We start from the raw sequence: 21,547 nt of genomic DNA, 5'->3' as shown, positions 1-21,547 counted from the left end.
TCCATAAAGCCAGCGAGCTGTGCAATTTCTCACCCTGGTTTCAGAACACTCGGAGAAGAGATGGGTAGGGATCTTTGAAGAGGAAGGACTTCAGAACGAACAGAATTAATTAGCCACATGAGTATAAGAAAAGCCATACATCAAGTGTGGGAAAAGTCATCTACATATGGAGATTCACTGGGAAATACTGATCTTCCAGCCAGACTCGAAGTCCAATCCAAGCCTACTCTCAACACCTGTGTGTCCTAAATAATCAGCAACGATATTGCTCAGTAAGCTTGCATACAATACAAACAGAATAATAAATTATGTATTTTCCCAGTGCAGTGTTATAGAAAATGAGGATGAAATTTCAGTGAAATTCCACAGGTGGCCAATGAGAATAAAGTATTTTTCCTGCCTAAAGAGTCACGAAAAGTCAGCGAGCTTTTCTTACACTTTCGCGACTGGTAATTGTATGTTTACCTCAGTATTTTCCCTGAGGAACATTCTTTTTAATTCTACCTCTTAAAGCTTTGGTCTTCCCTTCCCAGGCCGCAAAGTTATTTTGCTTGCTATTTTAGATAACTTCTACAATTTAGTTCTGCCCCCCCCCCCACCCCTCGAAGAAGTCTACATGGCCAAACCGATGGTCTGAAATGATAGGTTTAAAGAATAATTCATTATACTATCAAGATCTTGGCATGCCAATTGCTGAAAAGACTATTTTGAGCTGTCAGTTCTAAAGCACATATTTTTTCATTGACTGGCATGCCAAGTGCTTGATGGAATAATGAATTGTTCCCACTGACATCACCATCTCACACAACCTTTGGGCCTTGCAGCATTTTTGAGGGTGATGAATAACGCGGCTCTCTTTCCCTCCTGTATAAAACTAGGAGGGTGAGGTCAGGTATAGGGACTTGCTGAAAAAGGGGGTGGGGTTTAAGAATGGGTTGGGGGTTGGGGCGCCTGGGTGGCTCAGTCGGTGAAGCGGCCGACTTCAGCTCAGGTCATGATCTCACAGTCCGTTAGTTCGAGCCCCGCGTTGGGCTCTGTGCTGACAGCTCGGAGCCTGGAGCCTGCTTCGGAGTCTGTGTCCCCCTCTCTCTCTGCCCCTCCCCTGCTCATGCTCTGTCTCTCTCTCTCTCAAAAATAAATAAACATTAAAATAAATAAAAGAAGGGGGTGAGGGTCAAGGGTACCATAAAGGTTAGCCACAACGGTGGTACCTGTCATACACTTCAGAACTAAAAATACACACGAGCTCACATTTTGACATGATCGCCACCCAAACACCACCGTCCAAGTATTCCGCTTTCTCGCTTGGGAAGCGTTTTGGGGTTGTTTTTTTTTTTCCTGCGACTGGGAAGCTATTTGTGGCCACTGCATGCGACTCAGAAACTCAACTGCTCTGACTCAGAGACAAGAAAGGCAAAAAGGCTATGATGTCACTCATATTTCACGAAAAGAAAAAAAAAAAACCAAAACAAATGAAAAACAAACAAAAAGCAGAAACAGGTCCATAAATACAGGGAAGAAACTCCTGTCTGCCCCCGGGGAAGGAGGTGGGGGGGGGGGGGGACGGGCAGCATGGGTGAAGGGAGAAGGAGGCAGAGGCTTCCAGTTATGGGATGACAAAGTCACAAGGATAAAGGGCACAGCATAGGGAATAGAGTCGGTGATGCTGTAATAGGATATGATGACAGATGGTCGCTACACCTGTGGTGAGCGGAGTACAACGTATAGAGACGCAGAATCGCTATGTTGCACACCTGCAACTAATGCAACCTTGCGTGCCAACTAGGCTCCAAAACACCATTCTTTTTTTTTTTTTTTAAAGAAGGCTCCCAGATAAAAGGCACAGAGGCATGGTCTTTAGCAAGGGTCAGATCCATATTCCCAAGCTCGCTCTGCTCCTCAGACACCCTCATCCCCCACGGCGTCTCTAGGGCGGCCCGAATGTGCCCGGCAAACTTGCCAGGGGCTGTGAAGGGCCCGATCCACAAAATGCTGAAGGTCGACGGAAGGTCACCATCCAGAGCAGCCCTGGAAGCACCAGGCGCTTCCCACCCGCGTAAAGAACTTATCTCCCTGATTTAAAAGGCAGGCTTGGCCCTTCGTTGAAACCAACCTCTGGCTCCCCGTCAGTGGTCTCCTCTACCACATGCCCTGGGCAAAAAGCAGTAACACCTGCTTCAAGCACCTCCCTCCTCCTCTACTGAGCAGCAATCCGTTTTATTTATTTTACCCAACTCGCACCCCACCTCCCCCCCCCAAACAGCTTTGGTTCCCCCCCATCCCAGTAGTCAATTGCCTACCAACAATGGAAAACTGAAGTCTCAGCCCCTCCTTAAACACATTAGCAAGTGAATGATTGCCCCCCCCACCCCCCACCCCCCCCACCCCCCGCCCCCTCAGGACAAAGACCAGGAGCGCTTTGTAAAAAACCTCCAGGAGGAGGCCCTCCTTTCACAGCCCCGGAGTGGCCTGGCGGCCTTACAGAACCGAACCGTGGGTTTACGTAAGTGCACACATTTGCATAGTTCCACACACCGTTTGCCATTTTGTCGCAGACTCACCGAGCCAGCGGAAGCAGTTACCAGTTACGACGTGGCGTCCGAACTCCTCACTTCCCAGCTGGCGGCGCTGCGGCCTGGAGCCCGCGGGCGGGGAGGTCGTCAGGTGACGCTGACGAACCCCCTCAGTGGGAAGCCGCCTTCGAGGCCCACAGGCCTGAGTCCTCCGCCACAGCGGGTGCGGGTGCGTGTTTGGCCCTGCGGACTCCCGCTGGCCTCCTCCCCCACATTCGCTCCCCCGGGGGCCTTCCAGGGTTGCAGACGTCGGGGCCCGCTCTCCCGGGGCATTTCAGAGGCGAGTGGTCACAACACGAAGGTTTCTCTGGTGCTTGGGATACACGACCCCGGCTCCCTGTGTGTCTGTATCTTCTTCCGCCTCTTCACCTGCCTCCTCGCCTCCCTATTTGTTGAGGCCTCACCTTGTGCAGACACTGTGTTACTGCACTTCCCTTCCTCCCCTCGGCTGTAGCACATTCCCGCCCTTCAGGCCACTGACCTCAGTATAAGGCAAATACCCTCACCTGATTCGTATCAGCCTCCCCTATCCCTTCACCCCTTGCTTGCCCAGCAAGGTGCCTTGCATGTAGAATGACCTCACGGTAACTTTGAGGTTGGCGCACAACCTCAGTAGCCCCCTTTGACAGATGAGAAAACTGAGGCTCTGTGAGTGTAAGTGACTTGCCTAGGTCACCCAGGCAGTAAGTGGCAGCACAGGGTATGCTTGTAATTTTCACTGTTCACACTGCCTGTCATCGCGTTGGTTTTGTTTTGTTTTGTTTAATGCTGATTCATTTTTGAGAGACAGAGACCAAGTACGGGCAGGGGAGGGGCAGAGAGCGAGGGAGACACAGCATCTGAAGCAGGCTCCAGGCTCTGAGCTGTCAGCACGGAGCCCGATGCGGGGCTCGAACTCACAAACTGCGAGATCATGACCTGAGCTGAAGTTGGACGCTTAACCAACTGAGCCACCCAAGGCGCCCCCCTCTTGTTTTCTTTTTTTTTTTTTTAAGGTTTATTTATTTCGAGAGAGAAAGGGAGCATGCATCGTGGGGGGAGGGGCAGAGAGAGAGAGAGAGAGCAGGGATGTGGGGTGGGCCTCAATCTCAAAAACCTTGAGATCCTGACCTGAGCCGAAACCAAGAATTAGGCGTGTAACCAACTGAGCCACCCAGGTGCCCCTGTCATTACGGTTCTGCAAAGCCCCCCCAATTTCTTGTGAGACATCATGTACCCGCACTGGCCAAATGTCATTACCTTACAGAAGACCTTCCGTGGGTCTCAGGAAGTCTCAGTGGGCAAAGCAGATGTTATCCGCAGGCGACTACGGCTTCCCTTCCAAGAGATGGCCACGGCCACGGCCTAACGCTGGGTAAATCCAAAATCTGCTCTAATGCCTTACCAGCATGGGTGAGCCCTTGGAACAGGACGCTGATGCTAGTCACCAACCAGTCAGAACTTTGGTGCAGGATTCCTGGCTGACGGGAGCAATTTACTCTCCACCAAGAAAGCACACTTTTAAATGCGAATATTGATAGAAGGAGGAGGAGGAAGAGGAAGGAGAAGAAGAAAAATGACAGGAGTGGAACACATCGTTCCCAGCTGTTGGTCCTTTTCACTGGTGTACAAGCAGCGCTGTGAAAGAACGGGCACCTTTTCCTGCCTACTACTTTTATGCCCTTGTCCTCCAGATTTATCGCTCCCACCAAGTCACCGCCACCGTAACCCTCGTCTTTTCAATAGACCGCTATTTGAATTGCAAAAACCCGACTCTCCAGGAACATACAATCTAGCGCAAAGTAAAATGATAGTATCACAAAGCGATTTCCGAAAGGCGATTTATTTGCATAGACCTACCTGCCAGGCTGGACCAAGGGTCCGTCTCCGCCCACGCCTCGGGTTTGGGGAGCGTGCTGTGAGATGCTCCATCATCACACCTTGCTTTTAGTTTCACAGAAAAGCAGATGTGGTGACATCGGTGTCAACCAGAGGAGGAAAACCTCCTGGTCCCCTTTCCACAGAGTGAACCATAAACCCTTGCAAAAGCAACCTGTGTAAACTCTCTCCCTGATGTTGCTGAACATCCCCCGCATTTTTGAAAAATGACACGTAGACAAAGATGTTTCTCTAGAGGATTTACATTTGTCTGTGTAGAATTACTCTTACTGTGAGGCGGGGCTTTATTGCCTTCCTCCTCGTTCTCCACCTGCGTCGAGAGTTGGAAGGGTTGGTGTGTGCGTGTTTCCTTAGTTCTTCCTTTTTCCACCTCCCGCTACCTCCTTTGGAGCTGGCTTTCAAACATTAAGCCAGGCCTCTCCCAGCCTCTCCGTAGGTCAGTTCAATATGCATCCAGGACTAACCTCATCTGACTCTAGTCCCTGGCTCTAGTTACTTGCCCAAATCACGTTAGCTACGGGTTTGCTCCTGGGACTTGGCAACACCCACCGTTAGCTGCGTCTCCCATTGCTGATTCCTCGTCCAATTGCCTCCTATCACACCGGCCCGGTTTCTCTGGCACCTTTATTTAATACTCCGCCCGGCTTAGATTTCCACCCAAAGCGGTAGGCACTTCAACAGAACTGTGTCCTGACAATCTTTACTTTCCAGATTATTTCCGAAAACTCCCAATTGCTTCTCCCTATATTTGTCCGGCTGATTGACCTCAACGCAAGAAGGGACAACACGTCAGCGCAGCTGGATGGCATTAAAGTTGGAGTAGGAAGACCTGGGTCCAAGTCCTTTAACCTCTGTTCGCTTCCGTCACCAGGGGGTAGGGTGGGGAGAACAATACATAGAGTGCAGGCATGGCTGTATCATGTAGGTTCTTTCAGACCGTCAGGAAGAGAGATCATCCAATTCGTGACCTAATGTCCAAGTGGCCTCGTGGGTAACTGAAAAGTGGCTTCGGGAACCACGCAGGGACTCAGATCTGGTGTCTTGGTACCAGGGAATTGGCATTCTCTTTGTCCCGAATGTCCCCTCTGAATGGCTGGGTTGTTTGTTTACCCTTTATCTTGCAGCCTCCTGACTGGACAGACTTTCGCTCAGCTATTGATCCCTGGTCCAATCAACTACAACTCATTCAACTCACAAACATGGTGCAACTGACCAAAGCAACTTCATCCCAAAAGCACTGCCTGGTACCCTTTCTCCAGAAGGGCCCTGTGGCCGTAGCAAGTGCTTCCAGGTGTCTGGAGAGGGATTCTTGCAAGGCTGACCCTCATACTCCTTGAGAAAAAGATCCAGTGGTCAAATAAAGTTGAAACAGTAAAATATTACCTCTTCCTGTTTAGCTATATTCACAATGCACATGAGCGTATCCAAGGCATGGAGATGCCCTGCAATAAATAATTGTGTTAAACAAGGCTTGTGGCGACATTAACCAAGCAAGCCATTTTTTTGTGTGTCTGGGGAGAGGCCTGGAAATCAGAATACAAGTGCTCCCCAGATACTAGAGCTTTAAATAACAATAGTTCTATATGTCATAGCACAATCATTGCACTTAATGAACGTATCCTATGGTGCCAGGGACTACACAAGTGTGCCTGCGTTTTTAAAATTGTATCCTTAAATCTGCTCTGCCTGATAGGTATTACCACCAATTTATAAGTAAGAAAACTGAAGCGCCATGCAGCTGGGCAACAAGGCCGTGAACACGCAGCTTTTGTTGTCGCAAGGCTGAAAAGGCAGGGTCTTCTGACTTCTATGCCTGGATTCTTTGGTCTACACAACTTGCCTCTTCCAGGAGCCCACCTTTCTGTTACCGGTCTGTTACCAGTGCCTGTTACTGGTGGGCAGTCAACAAACCATTGTGGAACAAACAAATGCCATGAAGGACCTCCAAGGTCCCTCTCGGCAAAAACATGCCCAAATTCTGCAATTCAAGGTTGCTAAGAATACAATACACTTTGTATTAGAATACTAAACACTTTGAGAACCACATTAGGTCACGTCAGGACTCGACTGTCAACACTCTTTAATTTATGCTTTAAGCACTTGTCTTCCATGTCTAGGTTTCAGTGAACTCCTCTGCTTACAGTCTGGTTCTGCTCAACCTAAGTCATAACAGCAATTGCATATGTGATAACACCCATAAAGCCTTTCAAAGAAAGGAATTAGCTCCTAATAAGAATCGAAGAGCTAATGTGCCAGCTACAGGTCCTTAAATAGACCTCGCATTCCAAGTAAATTCCTCTGCACATCACTGAGAACGCATTCCACTAAATAGTGTCTGTCACAAGACATCGTCTTTCCAGGGCCAAATGCTTTTCACGCAAGTTAAGAGTGATTACACAGGACTAAGCTATTGGCTGCAACTAAGAAATTCCACACTTAGGTGTGAAACCGTCTGCGAAAAGGTTCCCGCTTTCCCTCAAATCGGGAATGAAACAAATCGAGGCTCCTGGCTGGCTCGGTCGGCTAGGGCTCTGACTTCGGCTCAGGTCATGATCTCACAGTTCGTGGGTGTGAGTCCCATGTCGGGCTCTGTGACAGCTCAGAGCCTGAAACCTGCTTCTGATTCTGTGTCTCCCTCTCTCTCTGCCCCTACCCCACTCGTGCTCTGTCTCTCTCACGAGCTGTCAAAAATAAATATTAAAAAAGAAAACAAAGGAATGAAACAAATGTATCCATATGCAGAAACAAGGTCTTACTTTGTCACTCAGGTGTCTGGAATCTATGTTATAATGGTATGAAAATGCCGGGCCTCAGGCCACAAAGAGACCACTTGGAAGGGCTTGACTGCCACCGCGTGGTCAATGCATGCGTTACCGTCCCAAAGCAAGGGCCGACGCGGTCTATGCGCTGCTCTAAGCCACCTCTTTTATGACAAGAATGCTTATGACACCTTTTGACATGCCCCAATAAGCTAAAAGAGAAGAAAGGTGTTAAAATGTCTGTCAACAGTCCTTGGATGGGAATAGGTTGTTTTAAACAACTGGTTGCTCTAAGGCAATAATACCTGAGATGATTTTAAATGCTCCTAGTTTTGAAAAAGCACGTATTTTTCAAATTCTCTATCCATTGGCTGTGTTTCAAAGAAAACGATTTTGTAAGTGCAAGAAAGGGCCTAAATCCAGAATATTTTCTCGATTCTCTATTTCCCCAGCTAATTTTTCTCTTTTTTCCCTCCCTCCCTTCCTACTTTCCTTTCTTCATTACCTGTAAACTTTCTTGTTTAAATTCCTTCGTAAATGAAGCCCAGTATCCAATCTATCTGTTACTTCCTAGCTGTGTGGCTTTAAGTAAGTTCCTTTACCCCTCTGCTCTCTTTAAACACCTAAAGAATGGTTTTTACATTTCTAAAAACTTGAGGGGGAACCAACAAATAATAAGATGGGGCAGAGAAGACATATGGTCCACACAGCCTTCTACAATATGAAATACACAACATACACATCTCCATCTCAGAGTCTGTTTCCCAGAGAACAGACCTTAAGACATCCCTCTGCAGTCTACTCCTATCATCATCGCTAGAGTTACCCTGTTCAAGGCAAGATCATTACTCCTGTTTGCAACTCAGCAACTCCCCTTTTATCAGAAACAAAGGATGGGAGCCTTGCCACTTGCACCCCAGTCCCAGAACCTCTCTGACTTCATCTCCTACTCCTCTGCCCCTCAATCACTCCAGCTGCACTGGCTTCCTTGCGACTCCTCAAACTTGCCAGGCATGCTCCTGCCTCAGGGCCTTTGCACGTACTCTTTTGGCTTCCTGGAATGCTCTTGGCCCAGTTATCTCCCTGCATTGCTTCCCGGGTCACCTATTCCAAATCGGAAGGCCTTCCCTGACCCTCCACTTAAGTGTACCAGACTCTGCCTCCCCCAAGAAATCTACATCCCTTGCCCCTCCCGGCTTTAGTTTTCTCCTTAGTGAGTATCAGCATCTGGCACACAGTGTAATTTCACTTATTTATATTGTTTACTGTCTGTCTCCTCCACCGGAACGTAAGCTCCATGAGGGCAAGGACATTTTTCTGTTCTTTTCCCAGAACCTAAAACAGTAACTGGTACATGGTAGTTACTCACTCAGTATTTGCTGAACAAGCAAAGCAAGTGAAAGGACGGAAGCTTCTGGATGTGGGGCCAGAAGAGCTGTGATCTTTAGGGAAGTCCTCTCCCTTAAACCGCGTCTGATTTTCCTCACGTGAGAAATGGGAATAATTCTTCTGTCATTTTTGTAAAAGTTATGCAATACATTTGGGAAAGCATCGTAGAATCATCTGCTAAATAAACGTAAGGCATAATTTTTGCTTAAACCGAATTCCTCATCAGTGAGCTACTGACTTTTATGACCTAGAGCCACCAGATTGCCAAAAAGTAAGGGTGTAGCATGAAGACGCAGAAAACCTTGAAAATTGTTCTGGTATTCAAATAAAATATAAAACGATTTATTTCAAAGCCATACCCAAAATGTACAAACAATGAAATCTCTTTTCAAGACTTAATTTTCAAAAGCACTCCTTACATTTAAATTTTATAACCATTTGAAGGTCTTTTGCTCCCATAGAAAAAGTCTGGCAAAAGTTAATTCCATAAAGTGTTAAATGGACTCGTGTTTATATAAAAGCATTCTCTCTACAAATGTAAAATATTTCAATATAATAGTTGCATTATGAAAATGTCCTCCATTTCTGGAATTCTTGCTAGTCTATAGAATTGTATTTCTACACACTTCTTAAAATGAGGTAAGCTCAACGCTGACATTTTTTTCAGATACTTTTTCTAGAAGTTTACACTCTCTGATTAAAAGTATAATGCTGCCTTTAAATTTCTTTTAAAGTGAAATCTTTTCCCAGGAGTGACTCTATTCTGCACGAAGCACAGCCATACCACTCACTTAAATATTCATGTGTTGTGATTCTTTTTACACAATTTTCACATCGAAATCAAAAGTATTACTATAGTCCTTCACTACTTTCTTTACAGAGATCTTAATAAATATCCCTAAACTCTGGAAGACTGTTCATAAACCTTTAAAGCAGGGGTCAGCAAACTTGTTCTGTAAAGGTCCATATAAAAAAATACTTTGGGTTTCTCAAGTTACTATTCTGCTGCCTACTCTTTTTTTTTTTTTTTTACAACGCTAAAATGTTTTTTAAAAAAATCTGCAGCCCTGTTAATCATCTACTTTAAAAAATAGAAGTCATTCATCTCTAAATTAGATTTCTCAAGTGTTAATAAAATGTAAACTTCACATTTCGCAGTAAATTAAATCCATGGTTTCTGACCCCTGGATTGAAAGTTCATAAACAGTAAGAAAATAATCCCAGAGAGTGGGACTGCATTTCAGATATTCTTTTTAATCAACAGCACTTTCTCATGGGCTGCTTTTTCATTTTGAAATGGAGAATGCACGTGTGTCTTTACTTTTTTTTTTTTTTTTTTTGGTTTTTGTTTTTGATAGGGAAAAAGTCTCTTCATGTAGCTAATCTGGAGTCTACAAGCTCAAAGGGAAACACTCCCGTGCAAAAGGAGGCAGAAGCATCACACAGGCGTGTGCAGTCACGAATACCTGCACCGAAACCACCATGTGATACAGAAATTCAACCTAACTGCTCTCCAGGGCTAAGAAGGAATTAGGGGCCACCAGCTAGAAGGTATCCAAAGCAGTCCTAACGGATGGTCTAATTTATTTTTATCGTATGTAGCTGTTGCATTTGGGGAAAACATGATTTGCATATGAAATATGGGAATATAAACTGATGCAACGGCATGGTTTATTGAGGTTCTTGGTGCATGTAGCCTGGAGTTTACTAAAAAGATAGAGCAGAGAATTCTGTGGGAGATACTTTGGACTCTGAGAGAGTAAAACAGACCTGGGTAGAACATTGTTTGATCTCTGACATGGAGTAGGCTACCTATAGCCTGGTACTGAGAATCACAACGGGGCGTGTGTGTGTGTGTGTGTGTGTGTGTGTGTGTGTGTGTGTGTAGTATGTTGTTTTCCTTTCCTACCACAAAGTGTCGTGAACAGATTTTGGCAAATAAAAAAAGCTGCTGTGAATTAACTTAAATACATCAGAAACACATTGGAAGCCACTAGAATTCTAATCCCATGGTCATCTGCAAAAACATTTACAAATTCTAAAGCCAAGAAGGTTGACAACTTTGGTATACCTAAGAAACGCAAATACATCAGCGAGCCCATGCCTTATTTTTAAACTATAAAAAGTAAAGTTTTCAGTGCAAAAATAGTATCTTGATAAATAGCTATGACACGAAAATCACGGGAAACAGTTAAAGACTCTAAAACATGTAAGTAATATCCTGAAGGCATGTTTTGGTCCAGAAAAGGTAATTTGGGGTTAGGAGATAACTAGTTGTTTTACTTATTTAACTGTGAGAGCCTGGGTGGTGGAATGTTTAAACAAACAGACCTTTACAAACAGACTCGGCACATTTATAGCTCATCACGTTTTTTCCTAAACGGCCACTTCGGGTGTTGTAATACGTGGTCTGCCGCCTGAAGGACAAGGTACATGAATTCTTCTACATCGAAAGAGTAGTTGGTAAACTTTGGATGTTCCCCCAGAGTCGGGTGGTGGCCCTGCAAAAACAGTCACAGAGCTGTAAGTCACTAATGACATGGTTTTCGGAATAGGAACATAATTATTTTACTTTGGCCAAGGCAACTATTTTAATTTATGCTCTGCATCAGAAACTGGCAATTTTTTTTCAGTACAGAGCCGGGTAACACATCTTTCCAGCTCTGTGGGCCATACAGTATCTGTTACAATTACTCAACTCCACCAGGGAAGTGCACAAGCAGCCAAAGACGACATGGAAACAGAGAAGCGAGACTGTCCCAATAAAACTTTATTTATAAAAACAGGGGGTGGGCTAGATTTGGCCCTAGCAGTCTATAGTTTGCTGATCTCTCCTGTATATAATTTAAAAGATCTTTCGAGGCTCAAATTTCACAAAGTTGTCTTCTCAACATAAAGATAGGGAGTGATTAATTTCCATTCTCCCAACTTGCAAATATAAAATACAACTCACTATTTTAGGAGGACAGTTTATCTCTGGACTGAAGTTTAAGGGCAGTTTTTCATATTAATCAGACACTTTAAACCAATTAAAATGAAAAAAAAGAGGTGAGTTTTGTCACTGAACTTTACCTTATCCTGAGGAAAGACTTTATTCTGCCTTCGCCAAGTGATGTAATGGATCCCTCTCAGCCTGGCCAGGTCTAAGTAGCAGCGCTCATCTCCACAGTTGTACCTAAGGGCACAAGGGCACCCACACGTGAGACTTGTGTCCAGGGGTTTTGCCAAATCAACACCTGTCTGGGGAATAACACACCTCCCAAATATGTTCCTGCAAAAGGTCGTGTAAACAGTACACAAGATTGATGGAGATTATTTTTTAAATATCTTCATAAGTGAACTACTTTATTTTATTTTTAAATTTTTTTATACATTTATTTATTTTTTGAGAGACATGGAGAGACAGAGCACAAGTTGGGGAGGGGCAGAGAGAAAAGGAAACACAGAATCCGAAGCAGGCTCCAGGCTCCAAGCTGTCAGCACAGAGCCCGACGCGGGGCTCGAACTCACAAACTGAAATCATGACCTGAGCCGAAGTCGGACGTTCAACCGACTGAGCTACCCAGGTGCTCCTTAACTTTAAAATATCCAGAGAGGATCAAGGAATGGAGGGAACTAAAGTCTATCAAGAGGGCCGACTGACTGTGGACTCGGTATTATCTCCTAATATCCAGTCTACACACATGGAAGTGGACTTAGGGGAGTAACACATCCAAGGGCACATAGCTAGGGAAGCAGAAATGGAAACCTAGTCACCTGAGCAACAAGGCCTGAGCACTATCAACCACCTCTTCCTTCCTTCCTTCTCTGCCTCTCTTTGGGAGAAATGAAGCATTGAGATAGAATCCATAATTATCTGGCTATTTCTCTAATGTATATGTATTTCAAATATTTTTGCAAACTGTTGGAAGTTCACAATTTTTTTTCCTAAATGGTCTCTCATTCAAATACTGAATGAAGTGGTTTTTAAAGTGAAACTGTAACATCTAGGTATACAGACACAAAGAGCGAAATGGGGGAACAGTAGCCACTGTTGGCATGCCCAGAACTAAAGATGGGGCGTGGTGTCTACGGCAGAATCACTAAGGGGGAGAAGGCCATGTCTCTATCATTGCCCACCCAGTTAGAGGAGCACCCCAGGAAAATCACTGTCCTCTTGAGGCCTCGCTTTCCCTGAGTATAGAATCAGTGAGCAGCAGGCAACATGGTAGGCCTGTGCTTTGGAGCTGTGCTCTTCATGAGACAAACAGGTGCTTGAACTCGCTCTCTTTTTAACTGTGGTAGAAAACACTTAACATGGAATTTACCGTCATAACCATTTTTAAGCACACAGCTCAGTAGTGCTAAGTGCACTCACTCACACGATGCAACCATTCTCCAGAAATTCCCCATCTTGCAATCTGAAACGTGACTCCATTCAATACGAACTCTTCATTTTTCTCTCCCCTGTGGGCTCCAGGAAACCACCATTCTACTCTGTCTCTGTGAATGTCACTACTCTGGGTACCTCACGTAAGTGAAATCACACCGTATGTGTCCTTCAGGGAGTGGTTTATTTAGCTGAACATAATGTCCTCAAGGATCATCCGTGTTGTAACACGTGACAGGATTTCCTTCTTTTTAAAGGCTGAGTAATGCTCTACTGGAGATATACAGATATACCCACATTTCCACATTTTGTTTATGCATTCATCCGCTGATGGACGTTTCGGTGGCTTCCACATCTTGGCTGCCGTGAATAAGGGTGCCATGAACACAGGTATGCAGTATACAGGTTCCTTTTTATCAGCATGATGGCACAGAGTGTAGAGAGATGGTCCCAGTCTGAGAAGGACACAGCAACGAGCTTTCAGGAAGGAAGTCACAGACTCCCATCTCCCGCATCATACCGAGATGGAGGGAGAAAGGGGTGTTTGCTTGCTAACTGTAATGGCAGCTACAGACTTCACATATTTAGTTTTAGGTCTGTTTTCTCTCTAGATGCCTGTATGATGTGACTTTCTGGTAATGATTAAGTATTCTGCCTTTTGGGGGCATCTGGGTAGCTCAGTCTTTGAGTGTCCAACTTCAGCCCAGGACATGATCTCGAGATCCGTGGGTGCAAGCCTTGTGTTGGGCACGGTGCTGACAGTTCGGAGCCTGGAGCCTGCTTCGGATTTTGGGTCTCCCTCTCTCTCTGCCCCTCCGCAACCCACGTTCTGTCTCTCTTGCTCTCAAAAATAAATAAACATAAAAAATTTTTTTAAAAAAGTATTCCACCTTTTGAAGCTCTGAATGGCAGTCTCAGCCATGCACAAAAAGCATTATTTGTGGCCTCAGTGTACAAGTTGTCTCCAAACACTTACAGTTCAAAGACAGCAGCCCAGTCTGGAAGGAAGAGTAAATGGGTAAGACCAGCTCCATGCATTCCGATAAATATGTCCGTGTTATGACTGATCCTCAGCTGATCTAAAAACCCAAGTTCCCTGTGAACACATAGAACAAAAGAAGACAGAGGGGAGAAGAGAGAGACCGTTGGGTTGAGTTACTCCTGACTCATGGTAACAGTATTCATACAAGCGCCTCTCCCAATTTAAATCACAAGCTAATATGGCTTTTTGCCAAGTCCAAGCCTACTCCAATAATTAATAAGTTAATTATTTAATAATTTAACATTGTTTTCTAAGTAAGCTCACTTTAAAAAAAAAAACTTAAATGTATTTTTTTTAAAAAAGATTTTATTGGGGCGCCTGGGTGGCGCAGTCGGTTAAGCGTCCGACTTCAGCCAGGTCACGATCTCGCGGTCCGTGAGTTCGAGCCCCGCGTCGGGCTCTGGGCTGATGGCTCAGAGCCTGGAGCCTGTTTCCGATTCTGTGTCTCCCTCTCTCTCTGCCCCTCCCCCGTTCATGCTCTGTCTCTCTCTGTCCCAAAAATAAATAAAAAACGTTGGAAAATAAATAAATAAATAAATAAATAAATAAATAAAAAAGATTTTATTTTTAAGTAATCTCTATACAACGTGGGGCTCAAACTCACAACCCTGAGATCAAGAGCCGTAAGCTCTCCCCACCGAGCCAGGCAGCAGCCCCTAAGTGCATTTATTTTAGAAGGAAACTTTGAGAGCTGTCTTAAATGAAAACCAGTAGTGCATGACAAACAAAACTGTAAAGACAGATACAATCAAATGAAAAAGTTTCAAATCTAGGTAGGTACTATTGAAGGAAGAGCTGTGAGCCTAAGGCCTGCTCTTTCTTTAAGAAAAAAGGAAATTAGCAGGCACTACAGAGATGTTATGTTGTACTAGCATCAAACTGAAAACTAGTTCCTTAAGATAACAAAAGGACTTTTTTTTTGTAAAATAAATTCTCCTTGTGAGACTGGAGTTCATTCAATGCCATCTGGGTATACCTAAAATTATCTCAGATACCACGAGGGCATTGTCCTGCCTTTGCAACAGACTAATCCTCAAGTTTTATGCACATCGAGATCGTTAAAGTGTCCTCGGAATTCCAGACCCTAAAAGATATGCAAACTCTGAACTGAAAGTCAGTGCCAATAAAGTCCACTGAAGTGAGGCTGCAGTAAGTATAACATTCTGAATATACATAATGGAATTAGACCTCCCATTCCCTCTTACCCAAAGTAAAAAAAAAAAAGAAAAGAAAAAAAAGAAAAAAAAAAGGAAAAGAAAAAAATTACCAAGATTATTTTGGATTTAAGAAGAGAATGTGAAATCCCAGCTTCTCCTCTTTATTATTTTTTTTTTTATTTTCATTTTTCCAGCTTCTCCTCTTTAAAGAGCTTCCTCTCGAAGTAAATGAAAACCCCACGTTCCACACAGAGAAAGAAGACAAGGGCACCATGTGTGTGCTTCACACGAGGTACACGTGCCTCAGTTTCTCAAAGAATGCCAACTGATGCCACAGGAAGGGTGGGTATTTGCCCAGGTAGGAATGACCCTGGAGTCACCCGGTGTGGAAAATGTCTGAGGATAAGGAGGCAAAGCTCCATCTATTATGTTAGTAACGCTTCCCTCAGATTGGCAATGTCTGAATTTACTGCTGTTCCTCCTTCAGCTGGGAAACCTGCGCGGGGCACAGTTTCTTAAAAGCCAGTCAACAACGGAGCCTCCCCAGTTCCTGCAGCCTGACGTCCGGCCCTCTTCTTCCTTCCTGTGGCAATGATGGTAGTCACCACTGCGCAGTGTAATTTGTAAAACAGTAACAGTTTCGCCAACTTCGTAAGACCAGAGGGAGAACTGAGATAAAGCAAGCGAAGCATAACAGTAAGTCTCAACAAATCGTAGCTGTTCTTAAGATTGCTGTGTATTTGTATTCATTGTCTACGGTGCTGAAGACAAGAGCCATGCCATCCTCCATATCTGGATTCCTATTTCAAAGGCTGTGCCCAGCTCATGGCAGACACACCATAAAGATTTATTGTATCAGTGAACGCATGCATGGTGAATAAGGTGCGGAAATCCCATGCTCACTGGTAAGTTTGGTGTTTTTTTTTTAAAGTAGTCTCCTCCACACCCAACATGGAGCTTGAGCTCAACGACCTGGAAGTCAAGAGTCACATGCTCTACTGACTGAGCCAGACAGATGCGCCTCTTACTGGCTTCTAACCTATTATAGACATTCATATGCTGGTATACGTATGCTTTTTTTTTTTTTTAACATAGAAACTCTTTATAGTGTTTAATTTGGAAAACAAGACAGTGACTGTGAGTGGGGCAAATGGAGGAGAGTTTTCACCTTTCCTTTTGCGCTTTTTTCAATACTGCTTGACTTTTCCAACCAGGAACATCTATTTTACAGCATCATTGTTTTTTCTATCATTCATTGTTTTTTCTACTGTCTATAGACAGTAGATGCGAGGCATATTGTGTCTAAGCCTTTTACTTCTGTTGGAATTTTAAAAGAAGTATAAATACTTTTTAATATTTTTTAGAAACCTCATATTATTCTACGACACTCAAATTATTCCCATATGAGTTGAAATGTGGCAACTAGCAGGACACATGAGTCCAGTAATATTTTTTAAATTCAGAATTAGTTGCCAACTTTTAAAAATCCAGAAATGTCAGGGGCGCCTGAGTGGCTCAGTAGGCTAAGCATCCGACTTCAGCTAAGGTCATGATCTCATAGTTTGTGGGTTCAAGAACCACATCAGGCTCTGTGCTGACAGCTTGGAGCCTGGAGCCTGCTTTGGCTTCTTTGTCTCCCTCTCTCTCTCTCTCTGCCCCACCCTCACTCACACTCTGTCCCTCTCTCTCTCTCTCAAAAATAAACATTTAAAATAATAATAATAATAATAATAAATAAAAACACAGAAATTTCAAATGAAAATCTCGGTTCCTCACTTCTCTTGAAAAATGAGACGGGGTTGAAATATTGGACCCCACAGAGCTGAAGAGTGACTGCCCCTGTGCCCTGGTGCAACCCCCATCACCACCAGGGGCCCTCTCCTGCCCTGGGGCCCTTCCCTGCTGGCTACACTCACTGATGCTTCTGCCTGTCCCTCCCTGGTCTATCAGCGCCAAAAGCTACCATTTGAAAAAATCCTTCGACCCCTGTTAATGCATCCAAGCCAAAGATGACAGTGTCTGCTCAAGGGTGAGGTATCACTTACTTATACTTGTAATCGACAATCCGAACCTCAAGTGTAGATACTGTTTTCAGTGCATTTACCAGCTAGGGAAGAAACAGAAACATTTAGAATTTCTTTTTTTCTTTATCTTCTGTTTTATTTTCCTCTGAGTCTTAAAATTTCTGTTTTTCATACAAAATACTTTTCAGGTATTACATATCATTCAGGTTTAGTGTTTTAACCCTTAACTGAATTCAAATGCAGATTTCACCCCTTGGTCGCATTATTCTACCACCCTAAAACCCTGCTGTGCTGGGTTGTCATTTGGCTGAGAGTGGAAAATTCACAAGAGGGGGGCACCTGGGTGTCTCAGGAGGTTAAGCGTCCGACTTTGGTTCAGGTCCTGATCTCACAGTTTGTGAGTTTGAGCCCTCATCAGGCTGTGTGCTGACAGCTCAGAGCCTGGAGCCTGCTTTGGATTCTGTGTCTCCCTCTCTCTCTGCCCCTCCCCTGCTCACACTCTGTCATGCTGTCTCTCTCTTTCTCAAAAATAAATACAAAACATTAAAAAAAAATTCATGAGAGCAAAGTGGCACAGAAGCCAGTAGGCGTTAACGGCCATGGTTACTACTTGCTAGTTATCCTTCCGTTTCTCAATGTGTATTTGCTGGGCACCTACCTTGTTCCAGGTTTTATGTTAAGAGTTTTCTCCCTACCCATTATCTCACTTCAGACAAACCACTTGTGCTTTGGACCTTATCTTCTGAAAACGCTAAATTCTTGGCAGAAAAATGTTTTCAATATTTCTACACAGAAAAAGACAATTATTCTCTTAGCAAACAAAGTAACAAAGCACGATTAACCTATTATCAGAAACACAGCCATGGTTCTCTATGTCCCTCACAATTAAGCCATCTTGAACCGACCTATGACAGCAATGGTAACCAAAGTATCCCTTCAATTGTGCTGGCATTGCTCGGTACTTTGGTGAATGTCACTTAATCCTCATACAGTCTCATACTGAGTAAATATTCTTATGCCTATTTTTATTAAAGATTTTATTTTTTTAATGTTTATTTATTTGAAAGAGAGAGAGTGAGCGAGCATGTGAGCACAAGTGGGAGAGAGGGAGAGACAGATGAAGAGAAAGAATGCCAAGCAGGTTCCACTTGGCACAGAGCCTGATGTGGGGCTTGATCTCACAAACCTTGAGATCATGACGTGAGCCGAAATCAAAAGCTGGATGCTTAACCGAGTCACCCTGGCACCCCAAAGATTTTATTTTTAATTAATTTCTACATCCAGCATGGGGCCCAAACTTAGAACCCTGAGATTAAGGGTCTACCGACCAAGCCAGCCAGGTGCTCCCGTATGCCTATTTTTAAATGATACAACGGAGGCTGAAAGATGTTAAGGACCTTTCCCAGAATCTCCCAGCTAGCAAATGGCACAGCCAAAACTAAATCTAGGTCATCTGACCCCCAAACCTGTGTTCTCAGCCAGTACCCTGTACTCTCCCATGTATTAAAAGCAACAGACAGGGATTTACATCCAGTCCCCACCCCCGTTAAGCACGCACACACACACATAGAATGGAAGTTTCTCTCTCTAGACAGCTCCTGAACTCCCATAAGTATGCTGCTTATGTCAAGGAGCTGAAGGAGGGAGGATAGATTAGAATCCGTTTTTCAGGAGGGAATTAATCCCAGGGCATGAGCCCGGGTCCCGTAATATGTGTCCACATAAAACACATCACTTGTTTCAGAGGGTCCCCTGGCAAACAGGCTCTTGTTCACAATTTCTAGTCACACCATGGAGGTGGCCAGAGCTCTCTCGACCTTGAGGCTGGGCAGGACTGCAGGAACCACCATCCAATGAGAGCATGGGGGGTTTAATCATGTATTCACGAATCAACGTAGAGTCGAACGTGCTTTCTTCTCTGCTTGGTAGCTACCTTCTCAAGTGATGCCAATTACTGAGACAAAAGCAGCCAGTGGGTGCTCACTGGCTTAGAGTTCAGATCTGAACTTCCAGATCTCACCTCTGGGCAACATGGTGCGGGCGATCTGTGTGACCGGATGTGAACATGTCGGTGGCTGACCGGCAGCACCCAGCACCACCCCTTTCCACTGGATGGATGATGTTCCTTCGCCAGCCTTCCCGACACGGCCTCCTGTCACATCTATTTGTGTTAGAGCAGTGGCAGTCTCTGGTTCAGAAGCAGGCTCAGACTCTGACCACCTCAGCTCACCCCCGCCTCCATTATTCTGCTCACCAGCTGCGTGACCTCAAGCATGTTTTTTTTTTATCGCTTAAGCCTCAGTGTTCTTTTCTAAAACAGAGGATAATAACAAAATATGTACCTCACGGGTTTGCTGGAAGCAATGGGGAACATAGAGTAATATTCTTGGCATATAATTAGCACTCAATATGTGTTACCTCTACCAATATATACTACTGGTCTGCCTGTCCATAAGGGTTCCATCCATCAACCCCAACATGGCATCATTTGATAGATTTGTATTTCCGGGTCTTTAAAACACACACACACACACACACACACACACACACACACACACACTGCTCATTTCTTCCACCCACAACGTACAATCATTGTCTCATTACAGCATATGTTCATAATCCATATGGATCTCAAGACACTAATTGCATAATTTTGATCAGCCTGTTAGGCATCCACACTAATTTGTGTAAAACACTTTACCCATCCAAACCTGCCCCCATCCCCCCCTCCTACTGAGCTTTTCCCACCTCAGTTCCACTGACCTGATCAAGCTAAAAGCCCGGGAGTTCACCCTTGATCCTCAGTGCTTGGCCTGACCGAACATGCACCTACATATTCAGCCAGGAAGTATCCCAGACTCGATCTCCGAGACAGATCTTAAATCCATTTACTTTGTCATCTCTGCTGTCATCACCTTCGTCCAAACTCTTCCCGGGGCCACAGTGACAGCTCTGAATGATACCCCCTGTTCCTACTCTTGCAGCCAAAGTGGTTTACAAATAAATGAATAAGCCAGATCGTGTCTCTGCCTGTGTATTTATTTTCTATTAGCTGCTACAACAAATTACCACAGACTCTATAGCTCACGGCCACACAACTGACCCACTCAATGTTGTGCAGGACAGCAGTCCAACAGTGAGACAGATGGCTATCTGCAGGGCTGTGCTCCTTCTGGAGGCTCTAGGAGAGAATTCGTTTCCACCTTCTAGGAGCCATTGCATTCCTTGGCTCGGGGCCTCTTCCTCCATATTCAAGGCCAGGGATGTGGCATCCCTCTGGCCCTGCTTCTGTCCTCATGACTCCCTTCTGGATTCTGTCTCCTTCTTCCACTTTCAAGGACATGCGGAACTAAAATGTGCTCAGTGAGAAGAATCCAGCTAAGCAGAGAGCTTTCAGGCAGAGGCAATGGTTCTCTGGTGGAGAATGCTTAAAGCTCATTTGTGATTCCATCAGGCCCTGCTGGATAATCCAGGGTAATCTCCCCACCTTCAGACCAGCTGACGAGCGACCTTAATTTCACCTACAAACTCAGCATCCCTCTGCCACGTAACCTAATCTTGTCACAGGTTCTAGGGATTCGGATGGGGACATCTTCTGGAGGAGGCCCAGTATTCTGCCTACCATACCCTGCCCAAAACTTCACGGTGGTTTCTCCCACACCGGAATAGAACCCGCTCATTTTCTCAGCTAGGCCTATGAGGCCAAGAGGATATAGGACCTCTCTACCGCCTGCCCAACTTCTCTGACCTCTTCTAGGGTCGCCCCCACCTTTCCTGCTGTGCTACAGCTGCCTGGTGATCTCTCCATTCCTGGAGCACCTAAAGCCTGGACATCACAGGCCATCTGCTTCTGCCTGGGAGGCTCTCTCCTTGGCTGGCTTCTTAGCGATCAGGTCTCTGCCCAACAGCACCTCTTCAGATATCTCACCTGACTGCTTCCCCTTCCTCCTGCATCTCTGGCCCCTCTACCCCATCACCTTGTTTTACTTCCTTTGTGGCACTTACTACTACCTGAAATCACCTTACTTAGGGACTTGTTTACTTATTTCTTGTCTGTCTCACCCAGAGAGCATAAGTTCTGTGAGGGCAGGGATCTCACTTATCTTGTCCTCTACGGTAGCTCCAGGGCCTAGAATACAGCCCAACACATAGCAGGTGCTCAAGACATTTTTGTGGACTCAGTCATACTATTGTGAGAACACCTGCCAACCAGGCTGTTATAGGCAAGGGCCTTGCATGGTGATCTTATCTCAGTTAAATATAATTTAAGAGCTGATGCTGTCAAAATAAAGTACAAAACCTAAGAGGTGAATAATTTCCAGAACACACAGTCATGAAAAGAATGGAGACTCTTCT

General features: G+C 44.8%; 1 protein-coding gene across 4 annotated transcripts in view; it reads right to left on the bottom strand.

Moving 5' to 3' along the window:
- Positions 1-8,919: 8,919 nt before the first annotated feature.
- Positions 8,920-21,547, bottom strand: part of EOGT (EGF domain specific O-linked N-acetylglucosamine transferase) — a 38,458-nt gene continuing 25,830 nt past the window's right edge. For 3 of the 4 annotated variants that reach the window (XM_086697621.1, XM_086697619.1, XM_025916086.2), the window contains exons 14-17: positions 17,213-17,274; positions 13,945-14,064; positions 11,672-11,774; positions 8,920-11,100 (exon numbers count right to left, since the gene is read on the bottom strand). In XM_086697621.1, coding sequence (XP_086553747.1) covers positions 10,954-11,100; positions 11,672-11,774; positions 13,945-14,064; positions 17,213-17,274 — 432 coding nt within the window. In that variant the 3' untranslated portion in view covers positions 8,920-10,953. Of the gene's footprint in view, positions 11,101-11,671; positions 11,775-13,265; positions 13,424-13,944; positions 14,065-17,212; positions 17,275-21,547 lie in introns of all 4 variants that reach the window. The other variant, XR_015248297.1, reaches the window with a different exon arrangement.

Source organism: Puma concolor, chromosome A2 (assembly GCF_028749965.1).
Source record: "Puma concolor isolate L17-30 chromosome A2, mPumCon1.1.hap2, whole genome shotgun sequence".
NCBI lineage: Eukaryota > Metazoa > Chordata > Mammalia > Carnivora > Felidae > Puma > Puma concolor.
Note: the sequence above shows the minus strand (reverse complement) of the source record. Positions and strands in the feature narration are given on the sequence as shown.